We start from the raw sequence: 25,974 nt of genomic DNA, 5'->3' as shown, positions 1-25,974 counted from the left end.
ATAAGATCATAAGAGCATATACTTAATGAGCAAGAGTGTCATTCTTACCTCATTATGGATGTCTAAGGCTGTGATGAATTAACCCACCTTTGAAATGATGGCCTCTCAGTGGTGGCTCAAAATGAAATCAGTTGTGATTTCCTTCTTTAGAACAGTTGCACCTGCATTTAAATGTATGATTACCTCTCACTGCAAATTTTGACTTATCTGTAGTTTCCCTTTCCTTCTTGACTGCCAAGTGTTTCTTGATTTGTATTTTGAATTAACCAGCTGTCTGATCAAGTGTTATCATATTTCTCTCTCTTGAGAATATTTTAGTGATGTATATTTTGATTATGTAAAAATATTCAGAAATAGAATTTAAGAAGCATTTTTGCAAAATGAGGAGTTCTGAAAAATTACAGTTAAAACTATAAGATTTGAGGGACTTACAGTTTTGTCTGTAGGTTGTTCATCTTTGCTTTACTGGGAATTTGCAAGCTTACCCAGTTACTTCTGAGAAAGCAAAGAATATCTCATGAAAGTTACATTAAAAGTATTGAAAGAAAATGTTGAGGAAGAAAGTGAGAAGAGAAATGCAGGGTGCAACCAGAATGTTGTGAAAATAGCTGAGAAGAACACTGGAAAGAGGTCATATCAGAAAAAGCATAAGAAGTGTGAAACTGTTCATGCGTATTTACTTTGTAGCTGGAATGAGTTACCTCTGAAGCAGATCATCTTGTTAAATGCTTTCTATATTTCTAGCACAATGAGGATTTTAAGGCATCACAGTAAAACAAGAAGGAACCAAGAGGGATGAGTTTGTCTTCTGTGAGATAAATAGAGATTCTCATCATATTTTTATAAAGTATCCAAAATAACTTTTATAGATGGAAGAAGGAAAAGGGAGATTAAAGAATAAATGTTTTATAATTTTCATTATATTTTATTTTCTTCTTGTCTTTTGTGTAGAGAAGCATATTTTGAGAGGTATATGGCTCATATACTTGTTAAAATGCAGCATGCTGAATCTGTAAGGAAGACGCTGTTTAAAAATGGACAGAGTTATTTGCAGTGCAAAATAATGTCAATTTTATTGTTTACAATGATAGCTGTTTGCCAACCTTTGAACAATGGTGTATGTTCTTACATACCAGTAGATGACATTCTTTGTATTATATGCAGGTATATGTATGTTTTATTTTGTGTACACGGCCATCTATTTCACAGCATTCCAATACATATTGTTCTAAGGGAATATGAACAATTTATTTTAATAATACAGTCTCCAGATTACAAGCTAACTTCAGTACTCTCCAATTTCTGTAGCACTATTTTGGGCTTTAGATATCTAATGGTATCCACACCAGTAAGGATGTGTTAGGATTTCCTGAAATGGTTGGCAATTATTTTCAGGGTGTTCACTAATAGGAAGACAAATTTCATGATCTTTCTACTTTCTGGTATGCATAATACATGCAGTTGAACTGATTTGTGTCTTTTCTTTTCCCTAGTTATTTCTGGGATGTGAGAAAATTCTGCTTGTGTTTCATTTGTTGCTAGATAATGACTAATTCTTCGTATTTATATTTTTCAGTACTGAAGGGCTTTGTATCTAGGATGCATAGTATTAAACACTGTGCATCGGTAGCTGAGAAAATGTCCTTGGTTTCAAACTGGTTACAATCAAAGACTCATGCAAATAGATAGAACCAAGAACCAAAAAGAAACAACCATTCATTTCTCCAGCCCTGATCCTTCACCTCTATAAAATTACAGATAGTATAACGGACACTGCAGTTTTCTTTGTATTTTGCTTCTTCTCTCTTTCTTGATGGAGTCTTATCTCTGACTTCAGAGCAACTCATTTATATATTGTCATTCACTGTTTTGTTAAAGACAAGTCCTGTATGTATTTCAGGTGGTGATGGTTATTTTTAATACATCCATTATTGTATTATTTAGTTTGCTCCTTTCATAGTTGTTCTGTCAGCTTTTCCACTGTTAATGGCTTCAAAGGTTTATTTGACACAGATGTTAATGTCTCTCCACAATACTGGTTACAACAAAGCATCCATTCTTTTATTTCTAATGTTTTATTAAGACTAATAAGACTTTTGCAGTGCATTACCACAGCAACTCTATCAAATGTAATAAACTGAACAGATCTACCACTGAATATCAGTAGGTGGTACTTTATTAATTAATTACTGGTATGTACATACCTAAAAACATACATACATATGGCAACAAGCACTTGCACGCAGTTCTTAAACAGTTGGGTAGTTTAGATGTTGTCAAGGATTAAGCTAGTGGTCATAATGTGGCCTTTCTGTGGTCCCATCTGGATGTGTTTTGTTAGAAAATTAGTTAGTGTTATGTGGTAGTTTGCCTTTGTACAAATTTGTCAAAAGGATGGTAAATAAAGGTGACTGCTTTCTCTAAGGAAAGACTGGGTTGAACTGGACTTCTCCAAGCAAAACTATGCATATAAAATAATGCTGTTAGAGTGAGCACAAACAAGCATTAACTGGAATTGATAATAAAAAATAAAAAATGGAAATTAGCTATTGTGTATTATACCTCCATACAAATCATTTTGTTATTGAAGTGTTTGGCTCCTAGTAACAATTAAGAGCAATTATTAAGTAAATATGCCCCATAAAAAATGGAAAAAAAAAACCCAAAACAGTTTACCGAATATCCTGCTTCCAGTGAATACCTGTTCTGGAGGCTTTTGTAGACCTGAGAAAAGTTTTGGAGTGGACAGTTACAAAATAATGATCCTTTTTATGGGATTGTTTTGTTTATGTTTTGGAATTTTTAGATTATTCTTTTTCATGATTGGTCAGAGCATAGAGGAACTTGGACTGCAATGCAATTCTAGTAATCTTACTACTTATATAATTATTAATCGTCTAATTCATGTAAACTTTAATACAAGTCTAAATCGACTTAGACTCATATTGTGTGGACAGGATGGGAAAGGCAGATTTATGAATTGTAAATTTGTAAATTGCTAAGCTGTCAAAGTTGCATCTAAGAAATCTGAATGTTGTGTATGACCTGTGAGTCAAGGAATACTGAGGTATATTGTTATTATGGTATTGTATTGAGGTATATTGGTATTACGAGTAGGAAAAGCTGCTTAAAATTATTTCACAGATTAAAGGGGGAAAACATAAAAATTTTGCTTAATTCATGTCAAAATACTATTTACATAGATTTATTTTTCTAGATACAAAACTGCATGCAGTTATACAGTCTTTTTCATCTTAAACTGGATCTGTTTCATAAGGAAGCTGAGTAAATAACAATGAATATTGTGACAGTTCTGTTCATTCAGGTAAACTGATGGTTTTCCCACCGTTGTTCACTTGAGTTATAGAGTATCTAAAGCATTTGTTACTCTATCCTAGCTTCTGGGTAGTTCTCAGTCCACCTTATTATATAAGGAAGTTTAAATATGGAATGATAGCAATGAAAACTATTCTTTGCTACTGTTTTGCTTTGCTAATTACTTTCTTGACACATAGTGCCTGTTCTCATTTGATTTTTTTTTTTTGCAAATGATAACTTTAGGAGCTATAATTTGCCAGTTGAATGATGCTACTAACCTCCATTATACTATCAAGCAATATATTTTCCTCATGTTTAGTGGAATGAGTAGCTCCTCAATCTCTTTTCTACTTCAATTGTTCTTTAAAGACTCTGATCATGATAGCCTTTTGTTCTGCTAAGGACAGAAATGGAGCATTTTTCAAAGTTTGGATTGCAGAGCATCAAAGTGTGTTCTTCACAGGTGAGTGAGAAGCATTTAGAAAGACAGCTGGTCACCCACAGCATGTTAGACAGTATCGTGTCCAAGCAGGTTTTGAATCTCTCCAGAGAAGGAGACTCTGCAGCCTCTCTGGACAACCTCCCCGAGTGCTCTCTCACTCTCACAGTAAAGAAGTTCTTCCATGTATTCAGGTGGAACTTCCTGTGGTTCAATTTGTGCCTGTTGTCTCTTGTGCAGTTACTGGACACCAGTGAAGAGTCTGGCCCTATCCTCTTGACACCCTCCCTTAAGGTATTAGTAGACATTTGTAAGACCTCCTCTCAGTCATCTCTTCTCCAGGCTAAACAGGCCAAGCTCTTGCAGCCGTTCCTCATGGGGAGGTGCTCCAGTCCTCTAATCATCTTCGTAGCCATCTACTGGACTATCTCCAGTTCTGGAGAGACTTAAAAGTGCCATTTTTGTCTCTGGTATCAAACCACAGAAAAGTCAGAAAGCAGCTTGCCTCTTGGTTATTGTTGGAAATAGTATCTGATGTTTTAAAATAATTTTCAGTTAATTCAAGAGGAAGCTGAATAAATTATTGCACAATACAAAATTGTGCAATACACACAAAATTAATACAAAAACCAAGCATGCATTCATACACACATACACGTGTACAAACTGTGTAAAATGAGATGTAAAAAATGAGGTTTTTTTTAAGATAGTGGGAGTAGTTTTAAGTTCTATAAAACAGTTTGTGAATAATGCAAGATTTTTTTTTTTAATCTTACAAACTTAAGGGGTGAATTGTAAATGACAAATCAGAATGTGATGAGGATTTGGAACAAATATTGAGAGACTTCAGCAGATTCTAATGCCTAATATTTGTCAGCAATATGACAATTAGAGTTTTGTCAAAAACAAACTTCTGCCAGTTGAAGCTAAAATGTTTTTGGGAAATAGAGAGCTGATTTTATCAGAACTTATTAGAAAATGAAATCTGATGGGGGGAGGGAAGGTATGAGTTTCAAGAGCATGTAAATCTCAGAGTACTAGGTGGAACTTGAAGTTTTGCTAGTGGTTTTGGCAGTAGACATGGAAAACCCCTAAAACTTCCAGGGCACAAGAATAATACTCAAAGTGGGGGGAAAAAATGGAGGGGCTAACTATTCAATAATTTTTTTTCTGAAGGATAGCTGTTCTGAAGAGCCGCTTGAACGATATGTTGGTTCCTCTATCATTTGTATCAAGAAGTTGTCATTGATGCTCTCCAGGAATCTCCTAGATTTCTTGTGCAAAGAAAAGGGTTTTATCCCTCCAGCAGATATCAGGGTAGTTAAAGTCTCCCATGAAGACCGGGACCTGTAAATATGAATCTACTTCCAGCTTTCTGTAGAAGACTTCATCTACTTCTTCCTGATTAGCTGGCCTGCAACAAACACGCACAACAGTGTCACGCATTTCAGTCTGCCCCTTAATCCTTACCTGTAAGCTCTGTCAGCCCTGTGTCTACTCCTAGGAAGATGTCCATGCATTCCAGCCCTTCTCTCACATGAAGGGTGACTCCTCCTCCTTGCCTTCCTTGACATGTTTTTACTATAGAGCCTGGATTCAGGCTCTTTAGGGTAGCATTCCAGGCATGCGAGCTATCCTGCCTCATCTCCATAATTGCAATGAAATCATAGCTCTGCAACTGCACAAAGTTTTTTTAATTCCTCCTGTTTATTCGTCATGCTGCTTGCATTTCTGTACAGGCTCTTCACAGAGGAATTTTAACTTAATCCTGTCAGATTAGAGTGTCATCTAAAGTTTAGGTCACGTGCCTTGACCTCTTAAGCAGAGCTTCATCTGGTGTCTTTAGAATGAGTTTCTCAACCTCTCATCTCATGTCATGCAATCAGCCAGCTTTCCTTCCCGCAAGAATATCCTTTTTCCTGTGTTGACAAGTCCTTCAACATCTATAGTAGGAGGCACTTTCACCTTCTGCCTCTTTAGTCTGAATGACTGCTGTAGTCACCTAATCTTGGTCAGGGAGACTATTTCAGAGACTAACAGTTTTATGTTTCTGTTCCCTTATCAAGAGAAGCTTGTGTACTAGCATCAGAGTGCTCACAGCTGTTTATAATCTGTCTGCAGATCATCCTGTCCAAATTATAGTGGGTAATATGTTTTTTTTTTTCAGTAAAAAGTGGTATAACATAATCTTTCCTGAGTTGGGAAGTGGTTCATACCGTGAATCATCAAACCTCTTTCGATGATTTCTCCTTGATCTTATGATTTTTATTCTGCAAGCTGAAGATCCAGGGTAATGTTTTCTGGGCTCTCCTCCATGACTAAAGGTTTCCTGAGGTCATGTCTTTCATCTCAGTGACCATCAAGAGATACTTTTTGCCCAGAACTTGAGCACCTTTTAGGTTCTTCACTGTTCCTGTCCTTATTGCTTGGTCAGAGACTGTTGTCTTCCCTCCCCCATGTTTTTGCAGGATCAATGATTGTTTCATGTTTGCATATTTTGCAGATAAACATAGTATAATGCTTCTGTGAAGAAAGGCAATGAGTTCCATTAGGACTTGTTGTAGGAATGCCCAAGTAGTCAAATGATTCAGGCACACTCTACCGGAAGTCAGGCTCTGTTCTAATATGTGTGAGAAAATTACTTGAAGTTTTGTTCATACCTTTACCAGATGATAGGTCATATTGGAGGCTTTCTGGAACAGTACTGTTCTTTGCAGAGTAGATCTTGATTTACTAAGACAACTCCAGGATCCACCATTAGATTGAAATTTCCTACAGTATGAATGCACAGATAAGTATTCAAAAAAGAGGAGAGTTTCTTTGAAGAACCTAGAGATCTGTTGTTTGTTGCACATTTCATAACATTTCTTACTGTCCCCCTTCTTGGAGAAATAGAACATAGTAGGGTGTATACTGCCCCTTTAGGGTGATGCACCCATGACACAGGAGGGCAGGGTACAATAGCATTTCATGCAAACTTAAGGCAAAAAAATCCGTTGGTATGAATATTGAGGGAATAAATATCTGTATGACAACACATCTCAATGAACTAGAGTTACAATCAATTCTATAGTTTTTGGAAGAAGCAGAATAAAATTAATGGAGAGTGTGACCTTCATAAGAGTTCTTTTTTAAAGTATTGTTGCTTGTGTTCTTAGTTTAATATAAATTACATCATTGTGATTTTAAGGAGATAGTTTTCCATCCAGTTTTCACAGTTTGTCTAACATTACAAACTTTAATACAGAAGTATAGCTGTGTATGAAGATGTGGTTTGAACATGGCAATGATACCAGTCTATTCTTAGGTGAGGTGCTGATTTGAATTTGTGCTCAGTACGTTGGTCATCTTTTCATAAAACTTGCTACAAACTATCTTCATGTATGGTTCAGGCTTTGTCAGGCTTTGAATTTAGGGCCAGATCTGAATTTCCTCAGCTGAAAAAATACTGGACATCAACAGGAGATCTACAAGACTGATTATTTGCAGGAACACTTCACAAAATGTTGCTTTCAGGAAATAACATGGTATGTTAAGAATAATCCAAATATAATCCAAAAAGTTTTTTTTAAGTATTCTTATCTTTATAAAAGCAAATCTAAAAGCTCACATCTTTCTAGGGGATGGGAATTTAAGGTAACATGAAGAAGATATTTGGTGCACAAATTACAGTGAGCCTCAAGGTCCATCCAGTCTGCTTTATTAAGTTATCAAGAGCCTAAAGCATTTGTCATTTGTGGAAGCAAGTGGGCCTCAAGATCATTTGGTCCAGGAAGATATTAAAATAGTGTTGGATTTACAATAAATGATGTCTGAATGAGATAAGAATAATATATTAATGGCATTTATGGGTAACATGTCTATTAAAAGGCTTATGAATTGCTAGAGGTCGTATGAGAAACAAGTTATTTTTTCCTTCTTATCTAGACAGTTTTGAAAGAGCAAGATTAGGAGCTAAACTGAGATACTTGAGTTAAAATTATAAACATACTTTACCTATTATGTGTTATTAAGAAAGTTAAAGCAAAAAGAATTTGTCATAAAGTGCAGAGGTTTAATAGCAGTTTTAGTACAAACTCATGGTCTGAATCTAGTTTTCCCTCATTTTAAGGGGAGAAAAATCACTTATTAATATTCCAACTAATGTAAATAAACAATTTCTTTAAAACATTTTTTTTTTTATCCTTGCAGTATTATCGTTGTAATGTTTTGCCATAGGTAAAATACTATATAGTTAGAAGGGAATGTCAGCTTAAGAGAGAAGCAGAGAGATGGAGTGAGGGATCTGTTTTGTCCCAGCAGTTGTGGGAAGAGAGAAGTTTGTGAAGTCTGTGTTTCAGGGTGCTTGCTTCCAAGAGAGAAGCAGAAAACTCTTCTGTCTCCTGGAGGCCAAAGTAATTCAAAGTCAGTTAATTACTTTCTGAGATTCAGTCTTGTGGTTTTAGGGATCTTATGACTTTTTGGTAAGTTTGGAAAAGAGTAGTCATCATTCCTTCTCTAACCTGTGCAAATAATAATCAGGAACTTTGATCACTGCAAAGACTGTAATGTATTCCTTCAGATGAAAGACATCTGATAGCAATTGAAGTATAAATCTTGTTTATATTTTTCCCATTAGCTTTCTATGTATGTTTGTTTGTTTTTCCTCTCTGATCCTTCAGGTGTATTTGTGGCAGCTTTCCTCAGTCATGTGGAATTTACCCATGACTCTAATAAGAGGTTTATTTCAAAGAGGGTCAAAGGACATTTCTTTAGGAAGTTGTCTGGAGTAGTTAGAGATAGTGGTCTTTCATCCAGCCCTTGATTTTTCTTTGTTTGTTTGTTTGTTTGTTTCTTTCTTTCTTTCGTACATCTTTCTTCTCTCCTTTGCTAGGCAGTGGCACACATTCTCTTTAGCGTAATATTTCATCTTTACAGCCAGTAGACAATTTGTGCTTTTCACAAAAGTATCTGCGCAGCCAGCTTCTGGAAAAAATGCTGAAATGGTACAGAGTGCCTCGTAAATTTGGAAGTGAAGAATGCAATAACAGCTATGTGTTGTGCTTTGAACACCAGCATTGTACTGCCTAGGTTTTTGTGTTACAGCATCAGACAACATCATGAGAATATGTGGAAAAAAATTTTCATTTTTTTAACTGCTAAAAGCAGAGGTCAAAATTTGAAATGAAATTTTCTGCTAAGAGAATTACTACTTATTTTGATGTTGAGGTTGTCCTGTATTCAAAGTTAATTGTTATTGCAAGGTGTTGAATATCCGTCCTTAGAGAAAAAGGGAGAACTTGTAATACGTTTATGTCGTTGGGTCATTGGAAATGTACAGTATGTGTAATCACTTAAAGTGGCAGATGAAACTATATTTTTTTATTGCTCTCTAGATACAGGTTTAATCCACAATTCACATAGTTTCTGTATTTTAAAGATCTAAAGTAATGACTTAGCTCAATATAAAAATGTGAGGTGAAGGGTAGTGTCAGGCTGTATCTTCTGATAAGAGGGTTAAAGTGAAGATTTTGGTGGTGGATCTGTTTTCATTATGGTATTGGCTATAGTATAAGGCAGAATGTTTTCATAAACTTAAAAGAACAGTATTTAAAGTTTCCAGTTTTCAAGCCATTTGTGCATATTAAAAATAACTTGCTATTCATGTTCAATGGTTTTCTTGTTGGACAATGTAGGGGACTTGCCTCAACACATGTGATAGATTATAAGACTGCAAATGTAATAATTACAGCATGGAGAAGGCTTTGTTGGCAGATACTAGAACGCAGAACTCTCTTTAATCATAGTGCTTCCCATAGTGTGGGTGGTCACAGTCTGCAGACGTTTCAGTCAATCCATTCCCCATGCAACAGTGATTGTAAAATAGAATTGAAGTAAACAGCATTCCACAGACTTTTCTTTTTCTTTTTTCTTTTTTTTTCTTTTCTTTTTTTTTTTTTTTTTTTTCATTTTGAGAAAATGTAGCTTCCCTTTGCCCTTCCTTTGGTTTACTTGCTTTTGTCAAGCATAACAATATAGGTTATGCTTCTTAACAAATCAATTCTGTTTAAAAGTAAACAATATATAATATAATACATAGATTCTTCAAAAGGGTTTTTTCCTTTAAAATACATGCTATTTTAAAAACTATGATTTTTTTGTTGTTTATAACAATAAGAAACAACCTCTGCAGCATTAACATTAAGTGCTGTATAATGTTTGATCGTTTTTTAAACTCTTGATCTTCCTTGCTCCCACTCCCTCCAATTTGTTTTCCTTTGTTCAAGGAAAAATTATTGTTTCATTGTTTTTTTACAAAATTTATGTTAGCTGTTAGCACTACATTTTTCCCCAGCCAAAATGATGAAGAACTTATTTTTTACACCTGGTAGCCAGCATAGTACTTTAGAAGCTGATTTCATCTCCTTAATGTTTGACATCTACTGACCTGGAGTCTTGAATTTCATGAAAGAGACTAAAATGGTGATACTGAACTTGTTGTCATGCAAATACTTCTACTGCATTTACACTTTTTTTTGGTATACATAAATCAATTGCAATTGATTACAGATATTAGAGTTCTATTATATGAAAAGATACATTTTGATGAATGAGTTCTTACATTGCATTTAAGCACACCTAGAATGAAGTAAAGTATTTAAAAGAGCTTGAAATAAATATCTTAACCCTTTCACAGGATAAATGGCTGTTCAAATTCAAATATTACCCTTGAATCAAAACAAAAAAGGAGAGACTGTTAAATGAGATATATACACACTTCTAAAATCTGACATCATTGATGAGGGCTCAATGACTTGATGAATTCCTAATGTGATTTGGGACCTTTTGACTTTTAAATTGCTGGTTAAAATTCAGCTTGCAGATCAAGTCTGCCTGCTTTGCAGTGTGCCCTGACAGAGTAATGAGTGATAAAAGAACATTTCCTTACTCCTTTGCACTATTTGTTTGTGTCCAAGGTACCAGGGGAAAGAGAAACAGGCCACTGGACCGGCTGTTTGTATGTTCCATACACTGTGCAGACATTATGTGCATACATAAAATATGTGAGCCAGAGGTGGGATAATTTTAGAGCCATTGTTTAACAAGTTTTCCTGGGAAGCTGTACCAATTGTTTAAGTGAGCACAACTCCACTGAGTAACCATCTTCTCTGAAGAGTACCATGAGGAGGTTATGATCTGTTTCAGGGTTAGTGAAACATGAAGTGGTCTTACTACTTGTAGATTGCTAAATCATGTTTAAGTTCTAAATTTTTAGTCGATTAAAGTCATTATTTATTGAAAGCTTTTTACCTGCTTTTGTAAAATACTGCCCATTTCTGTAATGTGTTCTAGTAATGCATACATTCATCATTAAACAATTGTGAAAAGTAAGGTGGCAGTATAATCTGTTCTGTGCATCTTTATGCAAATGAGACTTCCTTCTTGATGACTTTCGTAAATTTAGATTAATTTAATACCTGTGGAATAAAGGAAAACCATAGATTATTCTCCCTGTATTTGATTTGTGCAAATATGTGTTAATAAACATGTCTTTAAATGTCTGTTATATTTAGTTTTGGTAGATCTATAATATGAAGGCTTTTCTGGCTGCAATTTAGTTTTCTACTTGTCATGTATTTTTCATTTGTGCAAATCTATCTGACTGTATTTACAGCATCAACGTTTTATGCTGTTGAGAGTTTAAAATGTTAATACAAGATATTCATACAAAGAAGGATTGGAACTGGCTAAGTTTAATATAGTGACAAAACGTGTAAGAATATAGGTAGATTTTTATACACAGCACATAACTAACTTTTTGCACTTACCGTCCCAAAATTTTACTGAGCTCGCCAGTAGTTATCCCACTCACCTTCCTCATTTTTTTAAAAGTCTTCTGAGGGAAAGTCTTGGTTTTTCCTAACCTATTGAAACAAAGTTATATTTTAACTTTCTCACTAATCCTTTTGTGAATCACCTTTGCAACTGATCTGGACCTTCTCTACCTACCTATAGATGAATGGACTGGTAGGAGATAATTATATGAAGTTTTACCTTTCTTATCATATTCTAGTTAAAAACAGGAATCATAAAACAATTATATAGTATAAATGGGCTAGGAAGAAAACAGACCTCTGTTCTTCTTGTTCAGCAATTATCTATTTGAAAAATGCTGAGCTAGTATGAATATAAATACTTTCTTGACTTCTATGCCAAAATAAGCAGAAGCTAAGTATCTCAAAGACCAGAACGAGACACAAAGGATTGTGCTTTCCTGGGAGGCCTCTTGAGTTTGATTAGCCGTTGTCACAATTTGCTAGCCAGATGATATTTTCCAAAGTACTATACTAGTGCCAGGTGGTTCTAGTAAAGAATAATGAATTGTCACTGGGATACAAAAAACAATCTCAATTTAAAGAAATAATACTGGCATTAGGTATTTTTACTCAGCCTAATAGAATCAGTGACTCAGCAATTATTGCATCATTGATATATAGGTATTTTGTGCTTTTTTGTGATTAATATTCTTTTCCCCTTAAACTTTTAACAATTTGATACTTGTGAGGTCCAAAACCAACTCTGATTTTAACTAGATTTTATATCCATCATTTTTGGAACATTCACCTGTAAATTAAGATAAAGCTAAAGAAGGAAAGCTTTGAAGAAAAAAATATTTAACTAATATTTTCTGCTATTCTTCTTTGAAGTGTAGAACTTGCATGAGTATGTGTTTCAGTATCTATGTACACAGTGTTTAAGTGAAGAAAGATGAATGGGTATGATTAAAAGTAATTTCTCAATATCATGCTAGGTTAGGTGACCTCTGGGAATTTGTGCTGTATAACTACTGGAAGCTTAGAAACCTGACACTGGACAGATGTTTTTCTTAGAAAAAAAATGGGATCATCTTTTTCTAGAAATTATTAAACTCACAGATTTAAAATTAAAAGTGAATCAATTTTATGGCATGGTCAGTCTTTCTAAACTTAAATACCTTCATCTTTTTTTTTCTGTATATATTTTTTTGTGGATTTAGAGAATTCTGTGGGAGGCTTGCATCTTGGATTTTGAAAATTGTAGGAAAAGATGAAAATTAATTTTAAATCTCTGGCTAGTTGACCTGGAGGAGTAAAACTAAAGAGATTTACAGTTGACTCTGGTAAAGCTATTGAATTTCCTTTTGTAAGTTAGCATGAATATGTGTTTTATTTCAGCAACAGAAGTTTCTCCTTTCTAATACGAAGAGTAACAGCGCTTTCTTGGTAGGTGTCTTTTTTAAACATAGAAAGAAAAGAAAAGAGAAGGAGATTTTGAAACGGCTTTTCCTGTTTAATGCGAAGTGTAGACTCCAGGCTTGCCAGCCCCACAATTCTTTCTTTCTTTCTTTTTTTTTTTTTTTTTCCTTATGATTTCCAAGGTTTTGTTAGTGACTTGCAGATGGAACCTAGGCTTTGGAACGCATCCATTAAAAAGTTGTGTGGTCTTAGCCACAGTAGTAATACAACATGTTTTTCCTATACTAGTTTCGCAGAAGTTAACTGAGCTTGAATTGGTGAGAGAATAACAATACAGCTTCCTTCCCTGCTCCCCATAATTTTCCTTTACTGCATACCATTTAGAAATTAGGATCATGTTCATTTTGAATTGTATGAAGGCATGTAATACTTTTCTTCCATTTTAAGAGAGAAACTATGAGCCTAGTCTTTTTAATAAGCTACATGTTTCAGCAGAATTAATGGATGTAAGCACAGATCAATTGCAAAGAAAAAACACATCAAACATAATGGATTTTTTTTTGGCAGTCTTAACTACAAAATGCAAAGCTGCAATAAGAATTCTTAACACTTAAGTGTTCATGGTACTTCTGTGTATTTTTGCCACTGTTACTTTTTTGAAGAGCAAATTACAATTGTCAAAGCAAAGTTAAGAAAACTGAACTAATAAAAGGGGAACTGTTACGCTCCTATTCTTTACATTGAGCATTTGAGCAGTTCTGCTACAAACACTAACCAAAAATGAGTCTACTTACCTACTTGAAAGAAAGAATTGGATTAAGTGTTTTATTGAATTGGGTACAGTGTGGAGAACTTCATAGAATCTACTTTTTCCTGAGAAAACATGAAGAGCAATGAAGTCTGTGCATCTGGCAGCATTAGTTTTATAAAAGAATACTGTTCTTGGATTTTTTTTTTTTTTAAAAAAAACCCTCTGAATAATGCTAACTCTTCTAGCAGTTGTTATCTCTAGGTGTTCTGTAACTTGGTCATACTCTCAAATGTCAAGAGCCTCACCTCTGTAGGAGTATCTTTTTTCGGGGTTATTTGTTTACCATCAGCTAGCCTTTCATGGTAATCAGTCAGGATTCAGATGTGGGCAAATTTCAGATAGCCATTCCAAGTGAATAAGGAGAAAAACAAGAGGCGCTAATAAATTCTAAATACATATTTGTGGCCAACAGTTTTATTTAATGTCCTGGTGTAGAATTTAGCTAATGAAAACCATCCCATAAATGCAAAGAATGTGTATCCATAAACTGGGCAGAAAAGAAAAATTCCTGAAAGTAAATGTTTCTGGGAAGAAAACTCCTCCCCTCCCTATGCTTAGGCAGTTTGGCCTTGATTGAGAAAATTACTGAAGAATATTCTAAGCTTTCTTAAAGTTGAATTGAAGCTTAAGTGATTTGTTTGTGCAAAAGCTTTGAGCAGCTACTGGAAGGGGCTCAGTCTGGTAAGCAGGGAGGTTGTGTTAACTATCTAATCATTGAAATGTAAGTTTGTTAGGATAATACTTTTGCCTCCAAAATGCTTTAAACATAACTTGAATATGGAGAAGTTGAAAATTTTAATTAAGTGTATTGATGATGGTAAGTAACTGAAGAAATTTTTAACTAGCTTGTAAAATCAGCTTTCATATACTGAAAATATTTAAGTTTATAACACATATATGATAATATCATTTCCCCATGAAATATCATTAATCCCATTTAAACATTGAGATTTTCGTAAAACATTGAGAAAAGAAAATTTTATGGACCGAAATAGTACTTCGAAAACTACATTAAGTTTAAATATGTATGATGTCTCTTCTACTGTATTTTCTTTTGCATTATGGTTTTGGTTTGTGGAAAACCTATTTTCTCTCTTTTCCTGGAACTAAGGAGCAAGTGGGCAAGAGGTCCTGTAAGCAAAATTAAAAGCTACAGACTTTATTATGATTGGATCAATGTGTGGAAATAACATGAATTGTGTTATGTCAGCATCCTTCTCATGGAACTGGTTACGTAAATAGTGAGTGTTGAGACATTCTGTGAATGAGCAGGCTTCCTTGCATTACAGGCTTAACCACTACAGTTCTCTAGATTTGACCGTTTATTTCATAGGAAAAAGGTTCTAAAAATACCAGACCAGGTTGCATTTTATTGTTGATCATTTAATTTGGATAGTATGGGATGCAATAAAACTTCTAAATCTTTAGGCAGTGTTTTTAAGAACTAGTAACTGGAAAGTGTCTTCAAGAATTTCTTTTGGGTTATGCTGTTGAAATCTAACAAGCAAACAAAAATTTGGAAAAAAAGCCCTGTGAGTTGATTTAAACTTAACAGATCAGATTACATTATATTACATTGTCTTCTGAGGACCCTGGCCAAATGATTTAGAAAGTAAATTAGGAATTGAGAATACTACCTACTTAAAGAAAAAAAAAAAAAAAATATATATATATATATATATATATATAAAATAGGGGGGTTTTTTGCATTTTTTTAACAAGATTGATATTAATCTAATTCATCACTAGAGTTGTAATTGCTTACATAACTTCAAAATATTTTTAAAGCCAGATTGGAAATAAAATATAATCTCCTGACCTCTAGATTGTATTGAAAGCAATGGACCATCTGACTGTAGAAGGAGAATTTAAGAATAAAATTGACATACAACCTCTTGAAACCGTTGCCTTCCAAAATACCTTTGTTCCAAAATCCGATAAAATGCAAAGAGGAAATAGCACTTTACTTCTAATGCTTCCTATGAATAAGATTTGTTTTTTCCTATTTTACCCTCTTTTCTTAACACTGTTGAGAAAGTCTGGTTCCTGCTTAGCAGATGGAAAGATCAGAAATAAACCCATTGTTTGACCAGATATCAGCAGTCTATACTTGGCTATCTATTTTGTATTAATTCCAACAATTTCACATGGATCATAATTTTCAGTAAAATACTGTTAATGATCTGCTCTCCAAAATATAATGACACTAAGTTGAAGCAGAGTATATTAGAGAGAAATATCCTTTAGGATAAATGGTAGATCCTTCTGTTCCATGTGTCTCTACCTGTTACTTTCAGCCAGCTTGACAGTAAGAAGAGAATAATGTCCCTGGGAAGTCCTAATTGGTAAAAGATTTAATAGACTCATCCCCATGAAATCTTCTTCCTCTTCTACTCTCCAAAATATATCATCTCTGTTAACTGTAACATCTGCTTTTAAAGATGTTCAGAATCATAAATTTTTTAGAGAGAGCGTGTTGAGAAGTTTTCAGAAACAAACTGGTTTATTTGGTTCCTCTGCAAAGTCTTTGAAACTGTGTCATAAATTCCAAGATGGATTCTAGTGTACATGTGGTTTCTGGTATAGAACTTCCTGTGCAGTCCGGTAGTAAAAATCAACTGCTATTTCTGTATTGATGTTTCATTTTAAAGTAATTGTACCTTTAGTTATACCTGTTCCCCCACTCACCTCGGACATAAGCAGGATATTAACGATTAAGAAAGACAAGAAAAAAATCTTTAGATCTGTTTGGATATCTTTTTAGTAAAGGCAATATCAAAAGACCAAAACACCATCAAATAGAATTATCACCTATAACCAGAATTCAATAGTCTGTTATGCATTTAACTATGTGCACAAATAAACTACATTTTGGAGAAAAAGGGAAGACTTTCCGGACATCTTTTGGACCAAAGTAAGCAGTTTAGTCTAGAAAACACATGCTTTAAACTGGTGTTATGCAATGTCTTACTTTTGTTGCATGTAGGTTTGTCTCACGTTTTGCACTGGCAAAGGAAGTCTGTAAAATGAAATATGTAAGAATATGGAGCTGAATTCTTGATGTCTTTCACCTTTTAATACATACATTTGTGGACTTCTTTTCATCTTGATTACAGTATCTCCTTACCTCTATTTCCCTGTCCCCTCCTTGCTGTTCAGAGCTTCTCCATGTTTGAAAAACATAACTGAAATGATATGCAAAATCCCAGCAGGGGTATGGTAAAATGCTGAGAAAAGAATAACAATGAAAAAAACCAAAAAGTTAGTGTTGCAAACGATATCTAAACTCTGCTGACATACAGTAATTTTGTCATGTCTGTTCCTATATTGAAAGATTAGCCTTAATTGTTACACAAGGACAGGGGAAAATAATTTTGAAATTGATCTTCATAGAAGGAATATATGGTTGGCTTCATCCTCAGGAAAATGCTAGTTACATAAAGGATGGCTAAGTAATGTATTTTGTAGCATTAAAATTAAATATATGGGTCTATGGATTGGTCCTTCACTTACCTGTCTTTAGGTGCTATGTCTACCTATCTAATACTTTTCAGAGCTTTGCCATTTATTTTTCTGAGCTGTGGAGACCTTTTGCAAATCTTCCACTGAGCAATCTAATAACATTTGTGGTTTTCAAGCCCTCTTACCTCTAGCAAAAATGACACCCAAGCTTTGTTGCTGCTAGCTTCTTTATTTTGTTTTCATGCAGCAGTCTGATCCTTTGTGCCATTCTGCTTGCAAGACCCTCCCATTTTGTAATTCACACTATTTGTGTGAATTCTTAATAGAGTTTTGAAAACGAATGCTAACACAAATAATAGTTACAAAGAAAAATAAAAAATCATATATGGTTCCAGAGTGATCAATGAATCGAAGGGTATTTGGATGCTGCAAAAGTGAATAGATTTTAGGCTTCTCTTTCAACTGTCCTTGGAAGCTTGTTCATTTTGAAAATCCCCTTTTTAAAGTTTCTTAAGAACACAAAGACTGCATATAAATTATTTCTTCTTAAATTCTTTTGCCGGAGTATTTTCCTTTCCCTTTAGTTTTAGTAAAGTCACTAGGTTGTAGTAAAACGGCAATTTCTCCTTTTAAGGGTTATTAAAAAAAAAAAAAAAAAAAAAAAAAAAAAAAAACTTTAACATGAGAGAGGATTCTTAGATGGTTAACTTAAGTCTGCAACGTAGTAAAATAATCCAAAACACAAGTACAAGAAATCATGTGTCCCAAAGTCATATTATTTTTTTTGACAATAGTGATTTTTGTTAGTTTTTTGGTGTGCTTCCACTGATTTTTGTCTTCTCTCTTAAGTTAATACATCAAACATGGAATAGGTTTAGTCCCAGGACTTCTGAAGAGATTGATTAGGGATGTCCAGCAAAAGTATATATAATACTTGGTTCGGATTTCGGAAAGCAGAAAATGATTGACTTTTTTTTTGGCTAGAGTGTTTGATCAGATTCCCTTTTAAAAAAAAATGTGTCACAAAGGGTTTTAATTTTATTGCTATACAGGTTTATAATTTAAATATCAGTGATATATAAAACTCTTAAACCTCTGAAAAAGGAACATAGTTGTTATATCAGCATATAGCAGCTGAGGAAATGAAATTGCATGGATTAAATTAAGGGTGGATCAGTTGATATGCGATGAACAACTACCTCAGATCAATTATGATAGTAAGGTGCAAAAGACTAAATGCTCTACATTTCACACAACAGTTTTCATGAACTAGTTCACATTGGTAGAACTAATTCGCATTGGTAGAGCTGGATTGTTAAGATTTGTCCAAATAACACTGTAGCTGATAGTATAGTTCGCCATAGCTGGAATCCTGGGAAAACAAGAAACCAACATTCAGCATCTTTATCTCTATACTTCTGCAGAATCAGTGCCTCACACATATTAATTTCTCTTTAGTTTTACAGTAAATCTATTATTAAGGTATTGTTTTGGTTTTTTTTTAAGATGTTGTATTACAAAGTTTTTTTTTGTTTGTTTTTTGTTTGTTTGTTTGTTTTGTTTTTTTTTTTTTTTTTTTTTTTTTTTTTTTTTTTTTTTAATCATAGAATCATTGAATTGTTTAGGTTGGAAAGGACCTCTGGAGATCATCTAGTCCAACCCTTCCGCTTCCCCCCCCTACCCCCCCCCAACTCAAGCAGGGTCACCTAGAGCATGTTAGACAAGGTTGTGTCCAGGCAGGCTTTGAATATCTCCAGAGAAGGAGACACCACAACGTCTCTGGGCAATCTGGTCCAACACTCTGTCACTCTCACAGGGAAGAAATTCCCCCTCACGTTCAGACAGAACTTCCTGTAGGTCAGTTTGTGCCCATTGCCTCTTGTCCTGTCACATGGGACAACTGAAAAGAGTTTGTCCCCATCCCCTTGACACCCTCCCTCCGGGAACTTACAGACATTGGTAAGATCCCCTCCCCTCAGTCTTTTCTTCTCCAGGCTAAATAGTTTAAAACATCTAGTAATGAAATTGATACAGAAGTAAATGTCAAACTAAAAAGTTGCCATTATCTCCTGATGAAGGAAATCAAATTATGATGCCAGATCATGAGTAACAGCCAAAATACTGGGACATCTTGAAGGAAAGATGTGAAAAGTAAGCTTTCTTGCTTACTCTTCTTGATCAGAGTGTTTCTACATGTGCTTTTCTGTTGTGTAGCAATATATATTCCCTCATACTCTAGCGTATCAGACTGAAATGGCTCCCAAAGAACTGAAATCTGCCCCAAGAGTCTGTCTGGTTTTGGCACTGTGTCCTCTGCTCTTCCAGAAATACAGGAATCAGTGGCATATGTGGCATATTTGATGATAAGCAGCAGAGGCATTCTTCTTATGGTTGAAAGAAGGTGTGCGCTCTTGTATGTTTATCAGATGATGTAAGAATGACCACAACTCATCAAAAGATCTTACCTAGGTAGAAGACGGTAACAATTACTTATTTTCGCAAAGTGTATTATAGCCTCAAACCCTTCTATTATTATTATTATTATTATTATTATTATTATTACTCTTATGTTGATTTCTTCCAGAGTTTGCTCTGCCATCTGCTTTCTTCTTCCAAATGGGAAAGTAATGAAGCTGGGACCAATACTTTCATTTCAGCTCTTGGCTACACATCAGCAGATTATTATTCTCATTTGGTTAAAAATGTAAGTATTTTGTGCAGTTGAAATTTTGTTAATAAGAAATCAACACTATATGCATAGAGTTGTCATTGTTATAGAAACAGGAACTGAACTTTGTTTTTCTTTTCTTACTTCAGATACTTTTACTGCCTTTTAGGGAGAAAATGAAATGGGAGAGCTTCACAGACAAAAAAAAAAGAAATTTTTTGGTTAGATTATATTGTAATACATATTGGTAAAAATACCTGTTGCTGTTGTGTTATAATAATAAAAAAAAAGTGTAACTTATCTTTTTTTTCCCCCACTGTGAAGTTAAAATTAATGCATACTATTTTGTGTGTTATAATGTAACTTTTGGAATCTTTTTTCTGACTGTTTATGCTGCCTTTAAAATGATAGATGAGCCCTAAATTGTAGGAAAATTGTCTTTTACTGTATAAAAATCATAGGAATAGTATTTCATACTATGAAATGATGCTTTATCTGATGTAATCATTAGCTAAAGCATATAAAAATTATTAATAATACACTTCCAAAACATTCAAGTCTTGGAGAAGCAGAAAGAAATTGTTGGCTAGTTGTCAAATAGGGAATATATATCGTAAGTGTTCACAAAAGGTTTTGCAGTATGATTCAGCCATTCGACCAAAGTCTGGAAAACTTTGATTTGCAATTAATAATCTAAAAATCTAAAAAAAAAAAAAAAAAAATTGAGCGGACAGGGAATGTTAGTTATTTCCAAAGGCATCCCTCTCATGGATAATAATGCAACTAATGTCTGTTTATTTGCAGTGTATGCATTTTAATGTCATTTGTTTTATTTAACAGATGGTCTTATCATTAGTAACAGAACTCAGAGGAGATCAGTTTAATGGGCTTAACATTCAAGGGAGGTAGGTGTTATCTAAACGTCATTTTGGTATGTTTTGGTTTGGATCATTACAGTTCAGTGAGAACCTTTTTACAGCCTTGGACATGTAAGTATTTAGGCATCAGTCTGAAAGTTTTGAGTAGTGAGGGGTTTAGAAAATTTCATGTGTTGACAAGCAATTGTTAAGTTGTGCTTCACAGAAAACTTCATACTTACGTGATAATCACTACATAGTTACCATAAGGAAAAAGAAAAGCTTTTTTCTCAAAGGAAATGTTTTTCCTCGTGTGTGTGATAGTTTCATACGGCTAGATAGTAGTTACTTTGCAGTTGTTGTTGTTACTATTATAAACTTATATAATGTATATAATTCTACTGTATATCCACAGTATAATGTGGTTTTCTTGAAACGCAGATAAAAATTTTTTTATAAATACTTTAAAAATTATTATATATAGCATGCATCAATAGGTCCTTTTGATTGCAAGTAAATCAAGTTTATTCCAGCTATTTTTCCTCTCTCCCTCAAAATATATAGATAGATATTTTCATATAAATCTACCCGAAGTGTGCCTGTGTGACTGTCCTCTGCATATTCTGTTGGTCTTCAAAATCAAAACTACTCAGACTGATGAAATGAATTTTATTACTTGAATAACGCTGCCTGACCTTAGAAATTACAGGAAAGGAAATAAAACAGCTTTGTTCTCATCCGTGGAATTTGTTGATAGTTTAAAGCATTTTAGCATATTTTAACTAGCAAAGGGAGACTAGGTTACTGGAGGATGTAGCCACCTGCATAGAGAGCATGTGTTGCTGCCATTTGGGCTGAGACATCTACTGCATCTAAAAACTATACATACTCTGAGGAACTTGTGCTTTTACTTTTGTAAATGTAATCTCACGATTTATGCTGGTTTTTTGTATATTTCAAAGATGCCATGTTTCAAGAATATGTAAGTTACCTTTTTATTCTTTGTCTTACGGCAAGCTCACCACCTTGAATCATTTCAAAATATGCAGTTTTAGCAAGCAGGTCAAATGAGTGTTCCGTATATTAAGATCCAAAAGTGTTATGTATTTGTTCAACTGTAGATCTCTAAGACAAGTAATTTTTGCCTGAACTTTGGAAGACAGCAGGATTTGTACTATCTTGTCCACAGAAGGAATTTCTATTAGAAGGAGAGAGAAAGATGAAAGAAAAAACACAGGAGGCCTTAAAACCAGCTAGGCTGTCTCTTCTAGAATCCAGCAAACCTACGTGAGAGCTGTGAAGCTATAGTTTTCCTTACCATTGCATTGCCCTTTAGAAGGATGAGACTGATCACAGAATCAGTAAGGTTGGAAGGGACTTCTGGAGATCATCTAGCCCAACCTCCCAAAGATTTCCTGGTGCTGGTTCCACTGGGGCTTGAATCTAAGGCCTTCAACATGTAAAGCAGATGTGAATAACCACTACACTATCCCTCTACCTTTCCTGGAAGAGGCAAAGCGTTGCCCATTAGAAAGGGTGTAATTAATAAACATTTAGCTGCATTTCAGAATTACATTAATGACTCTCATGTGATTTATTCTGAGCACTAAAATAGCAGAATTTCAATTTCTTTTCGAGATTCTTCAGACAATATGTAATAATAACAGAATATTAATTCCCACAAATAATTTTTATACAGTTAGATACATATCTCTCACATTTAACCTTTTGTAATTAATCTTCTTTTGCTTTATAGCTTTAAAATTTGAAGTTTTGACTTTTCTAAAATGCAAACTGTGTTGTTTTCCCCCCTCCCTCAGAGTTCCAGCCAGTCGTGTGAGTGAGGTGTCCCTTTTCTGTCTCCCTCTGATTACTTTGCCTGATTTAACTCCATTGCTGGAAACTCTCCTTCTTTACCATGGAGGTGCATCACGGGAAATTCTCAGTTCAGAGTTTCTAGAGGCTGTGAATGAGTCCTTCCTGAAGTAAGTAGCACATACTGTATGATTTTTTTGCTCTTCATGAAAAAGAATATTAAATCAATTGAAATGTCTTTTCCATGGACTTGTATGCTGAGTGCACCAAGCATTTTTTTTTTTTATAATAGAATTTACTTTGCGCTTGAATAGCAGATTGCAAATTGTAAGACAGTCTAGGGTTTTCACTTGCCACAAATTATGGCATAACAGCTTTGACTGGAACACTTTTCCTACCTTTTCTCTAAAATGGAGGCATAAATCTGCACTGGATTTTTAGGAGGTTGCATGGACGATGTGATCACTTTTCATAGAAATGTTATTTCTCTACCATGAGATTTTGAGAGCAGTTGTTAAATATGTTCATTTTTCTGTGCAGAAAATTGATTCTGATATTTGATGGTTCCATATTCTCTTATTTTTGCTGAGAAATTGATTCTCAACGTTCTTAATTCTCCTATTTTACCACATATTATGTTTAATGAGGCTAATAGAAGTAATTTGTGAAATGTGTTTTTTGTTTCTCTGCTGGTAAAGCAATTGTTTTAATAAAGTTAGCCAGCTGAGTGGAGCTGCGCATCAGGAAGGCTGGCGATGCTAGGGAAGGGGAGATGGCACAGTCTACTTTTGGTTGAGACTTGATCTACTAAAATCGTAGCCAAAAAAGGTGGTCCTGAATTTCTTAATGAAAAGTTCTCACATATCCATGTCATTGGATGCTTTCTGTCATCTTTGGTCAAGTAGAAAATTCCATTCCATCTTGGCAGATGACAGTTTGGCCTTTAGTGTAGGAGTCTGTGGCATCACAAACTTAAATAACAGGCATGTGAAATACCTGTGCCTGAAGCTGCCAGACTTGAAGAAGCTTCATTTCATACAGGGTGCTCTGGCACCTCTACTAAACAGTATGAAGTGTGGATACAAGAATATCAGATTTGTCCGTTGTTCCTTACTGAGATTTTCTGTAGGCCCTCAAAGAAAATCCTTATTTTCGAAGAACTCAACATTTTCAATATGAGACCAAAAAAAAAAAAAAAATATCACTTAATGCTAGGGAAGCATAATCCAAAGTTTTTAAAACAGAAATGCACATAATTTGCAATTTTTTTTTTACCAAACTGCACTTTTAAATATTGTTAAAGAGTTCTTTTAATACTAGGAAAGATCCTTCAGGAACACTTCACCTTAGTTACCCATTTCTCCCTTTCTAATCAAAGTTTTAACTGCATGCTCTGTACTCAAAAGCATTATCTCTGGGCTATTAAGATAAAGATTCTTAAATATATCATTGTACAAGGCTGTGCTTGTTGTTTTTTTTTTTCTCGCAATGTAAATAATTGCTGTCATTTGGTTTGGAACATAGAATCATAGAATCAGTAAGGTTGGAAGGGACCTCTGGAGATCATCTAGTCCAGCCTCCCTGCTCAAGCAGGGTCACCTAGAGCATGTTAGACAGAGTTGCATCAGGTTGCATCCAGGCAGGCCTTGAATATCTCCAGAGAAGAAGACTCCACAATCTCTCTGGGCAACTTGGTCCAGTGCTCCATCACTCTCACAGTGAGGAAATTCCCCCTCATGTTCAGGTGGAACTTCTGTGCTTCAATTTCTGCCCATTGCCTCTTGTCCTGTAACACGGGACAACTGAAAAGAGTTTGTCCCCATCCCCTTGACACCCCCCCTTCAGGTACTTGTACACCTTGATAAGATCCCCCTTAGCCGTCTCTTCCCCAGGCTGAAGAGGCCCAGCTCTTGCAGATGTTCCTCATAGGGCAGATGCTCCAGCCCTCTGATCATCTTCGTAGCCCTACACTGGACTCTCTCCAGTAGTTCCATGTCTCTGTTGTGCTGGGGAGCCCACTACTGGACACAGGACTCGAGATGAGGCCTTACTAGGGCTGAGTAGAGGGGCAGGATCACCTCCCTCCACCTGCTGGCAACACTCTTCCCAGTGCACCATTGGCCGCCTTGGCCACAAGGGCACATTGCTGGCTCATGGTCAACTTGTCATCCACCAGCACTCCTAGGTCCTTCTCTGCAGACCTGCTCTCCAGAAGGTCAGCCCCCAGCTTGGGGATGGCATGGAATGTAGTCAGAGGATGTAGAGATGCTGCGAGTATGTAGAGATGCAACAAGGAAGGCTAAGGCCCAGCTGGAATTGAGTCTTGCAAGGGATGTTAAGGACGACGGGAAGGGCTTCTTCAAATACATCAGCAGCAAGAAGAGGACTAGGGAAAATGTGGGCCCACTACTGAATGGGGCGGGTGCCCTGGTGACAAGGGATACAGGGAAGGCAGAATTACTGAATGCCTTCTTTGCTTCAGTCTTCACTGCTAAGGGCAGCCCTCAAGAATCCTGCAGCCTGGACATGAGGGAGAAAATCTGGAGAAAGGAAGACTTTGCTTTGCTTGAGGAGGACAGGATTAGAGACCTTCTGGGCAAGCTTGATGTTCACAAATCCATGGGCCCGGACAGGTGCACCCACGGGTACCGAGGGAGCTGGCGGATGTTCTTTCCAGGTTGCTGTCCATCATCTTTGAAAGGTCCTGGAGAACTGGAGAGGTGCCTGAGGACTGGAAGAAAGCGAGTGTCACTCCAGTCTTCAAAAAGGGCAAGAAGGAGGACCCAGGCAACTCCAGGCCAGTCAGCCTCACTTCCATCCCTGGAAAGGTGATAGAACGACTCATCATGGATGCCATCTCCAGGCATATGGAGGAGAAGAAGGCGATGAGGAGTAGTCAGCATGGATTCACCAAGGCGAAATCCTGCTTAACCAACCTGATAGCCTTCTCTGATGGCCTGACTGGCTGGGTAGATGAGGGGAGAGCAGTGGACGTTGTGTACCTTGACTTCAGCAAGGCTTTTGACACTGTCTCTTCCTCCTAGAGAAGCTCTGGAAGTGTGGTTTAGATGAATGGACAGTGAGGTGGATTGAGAACTGGCTAAAAGGCAGAGCTCAGAGGGTCGTCATCAGTGGTGCGGAGTCTAGTTGGAGGCCTGTGGCTAGTGGAGTTCCCCAGGGCTCGGTGCTGAGTCTCATCCTCTTCAACTTATTCATCAATGACCTGGATGAGGGGACAGAGTGCCTCCTCAGTGAGTTTGCTGATGATCCCAAGCTGGGAGGAGTGGCTGACACACCAGAGGGCTGTGCAGCCATTCAGAGAGACCTGGACAGGCAGGGCTGAGAGGAACCTTCTGAGGTTCAGCAAGAGCAAGTGCAGAGTCCTGCAC

The 25,974-nt window shown here is 35.7% G+C and overlaps 1 protein-coding gene across 1 annotated transcript in view; it reads left to right on the top strand.

Annotated features, from left to right (window-relative positions):
• Nucleotides 1-25,974, top strand: part of FANCC (FA complementation group C) — a 60,320-nt gene that overhangs the window by 9,067 nt on the left and 25,279 nt on the right. The window contains exons 4-6 of the mRNA XM_062600344.1: nt 19,830-19,949; nt 20,754-20,818; nt 22,591-22,755. Of these exons, the coding sequence (XP_062456328.1) occupies nt 19,830-19,949; nt 20,754-20,818; nt 22,591-22,755 (350 nt within the window). The remainder of the gene's footprint in view (nt 1-19,829; nt 19,950-20,753; nt 20,819-22,590; nt 22,756-25,974) is intronic.

This window comes from Rhea pennata, chromosome Z (genome assembly GCF_028389875.1).
Source record: "Rhea pennata isolate bPtePen1 chromosome Z, bPtePen1.pri, whole genome shotgun sequence".
NCBI lineage: Eukaryota > Metazoa > Chordata > Aves > Rheiformes > Rheidae > Rhea > Rhea pennata.
The sequence above is the reverse complement of the archived record's forward strand: the minus strand, read 5'-3'. Positions and strand labels throughout refer to the sequence as shown.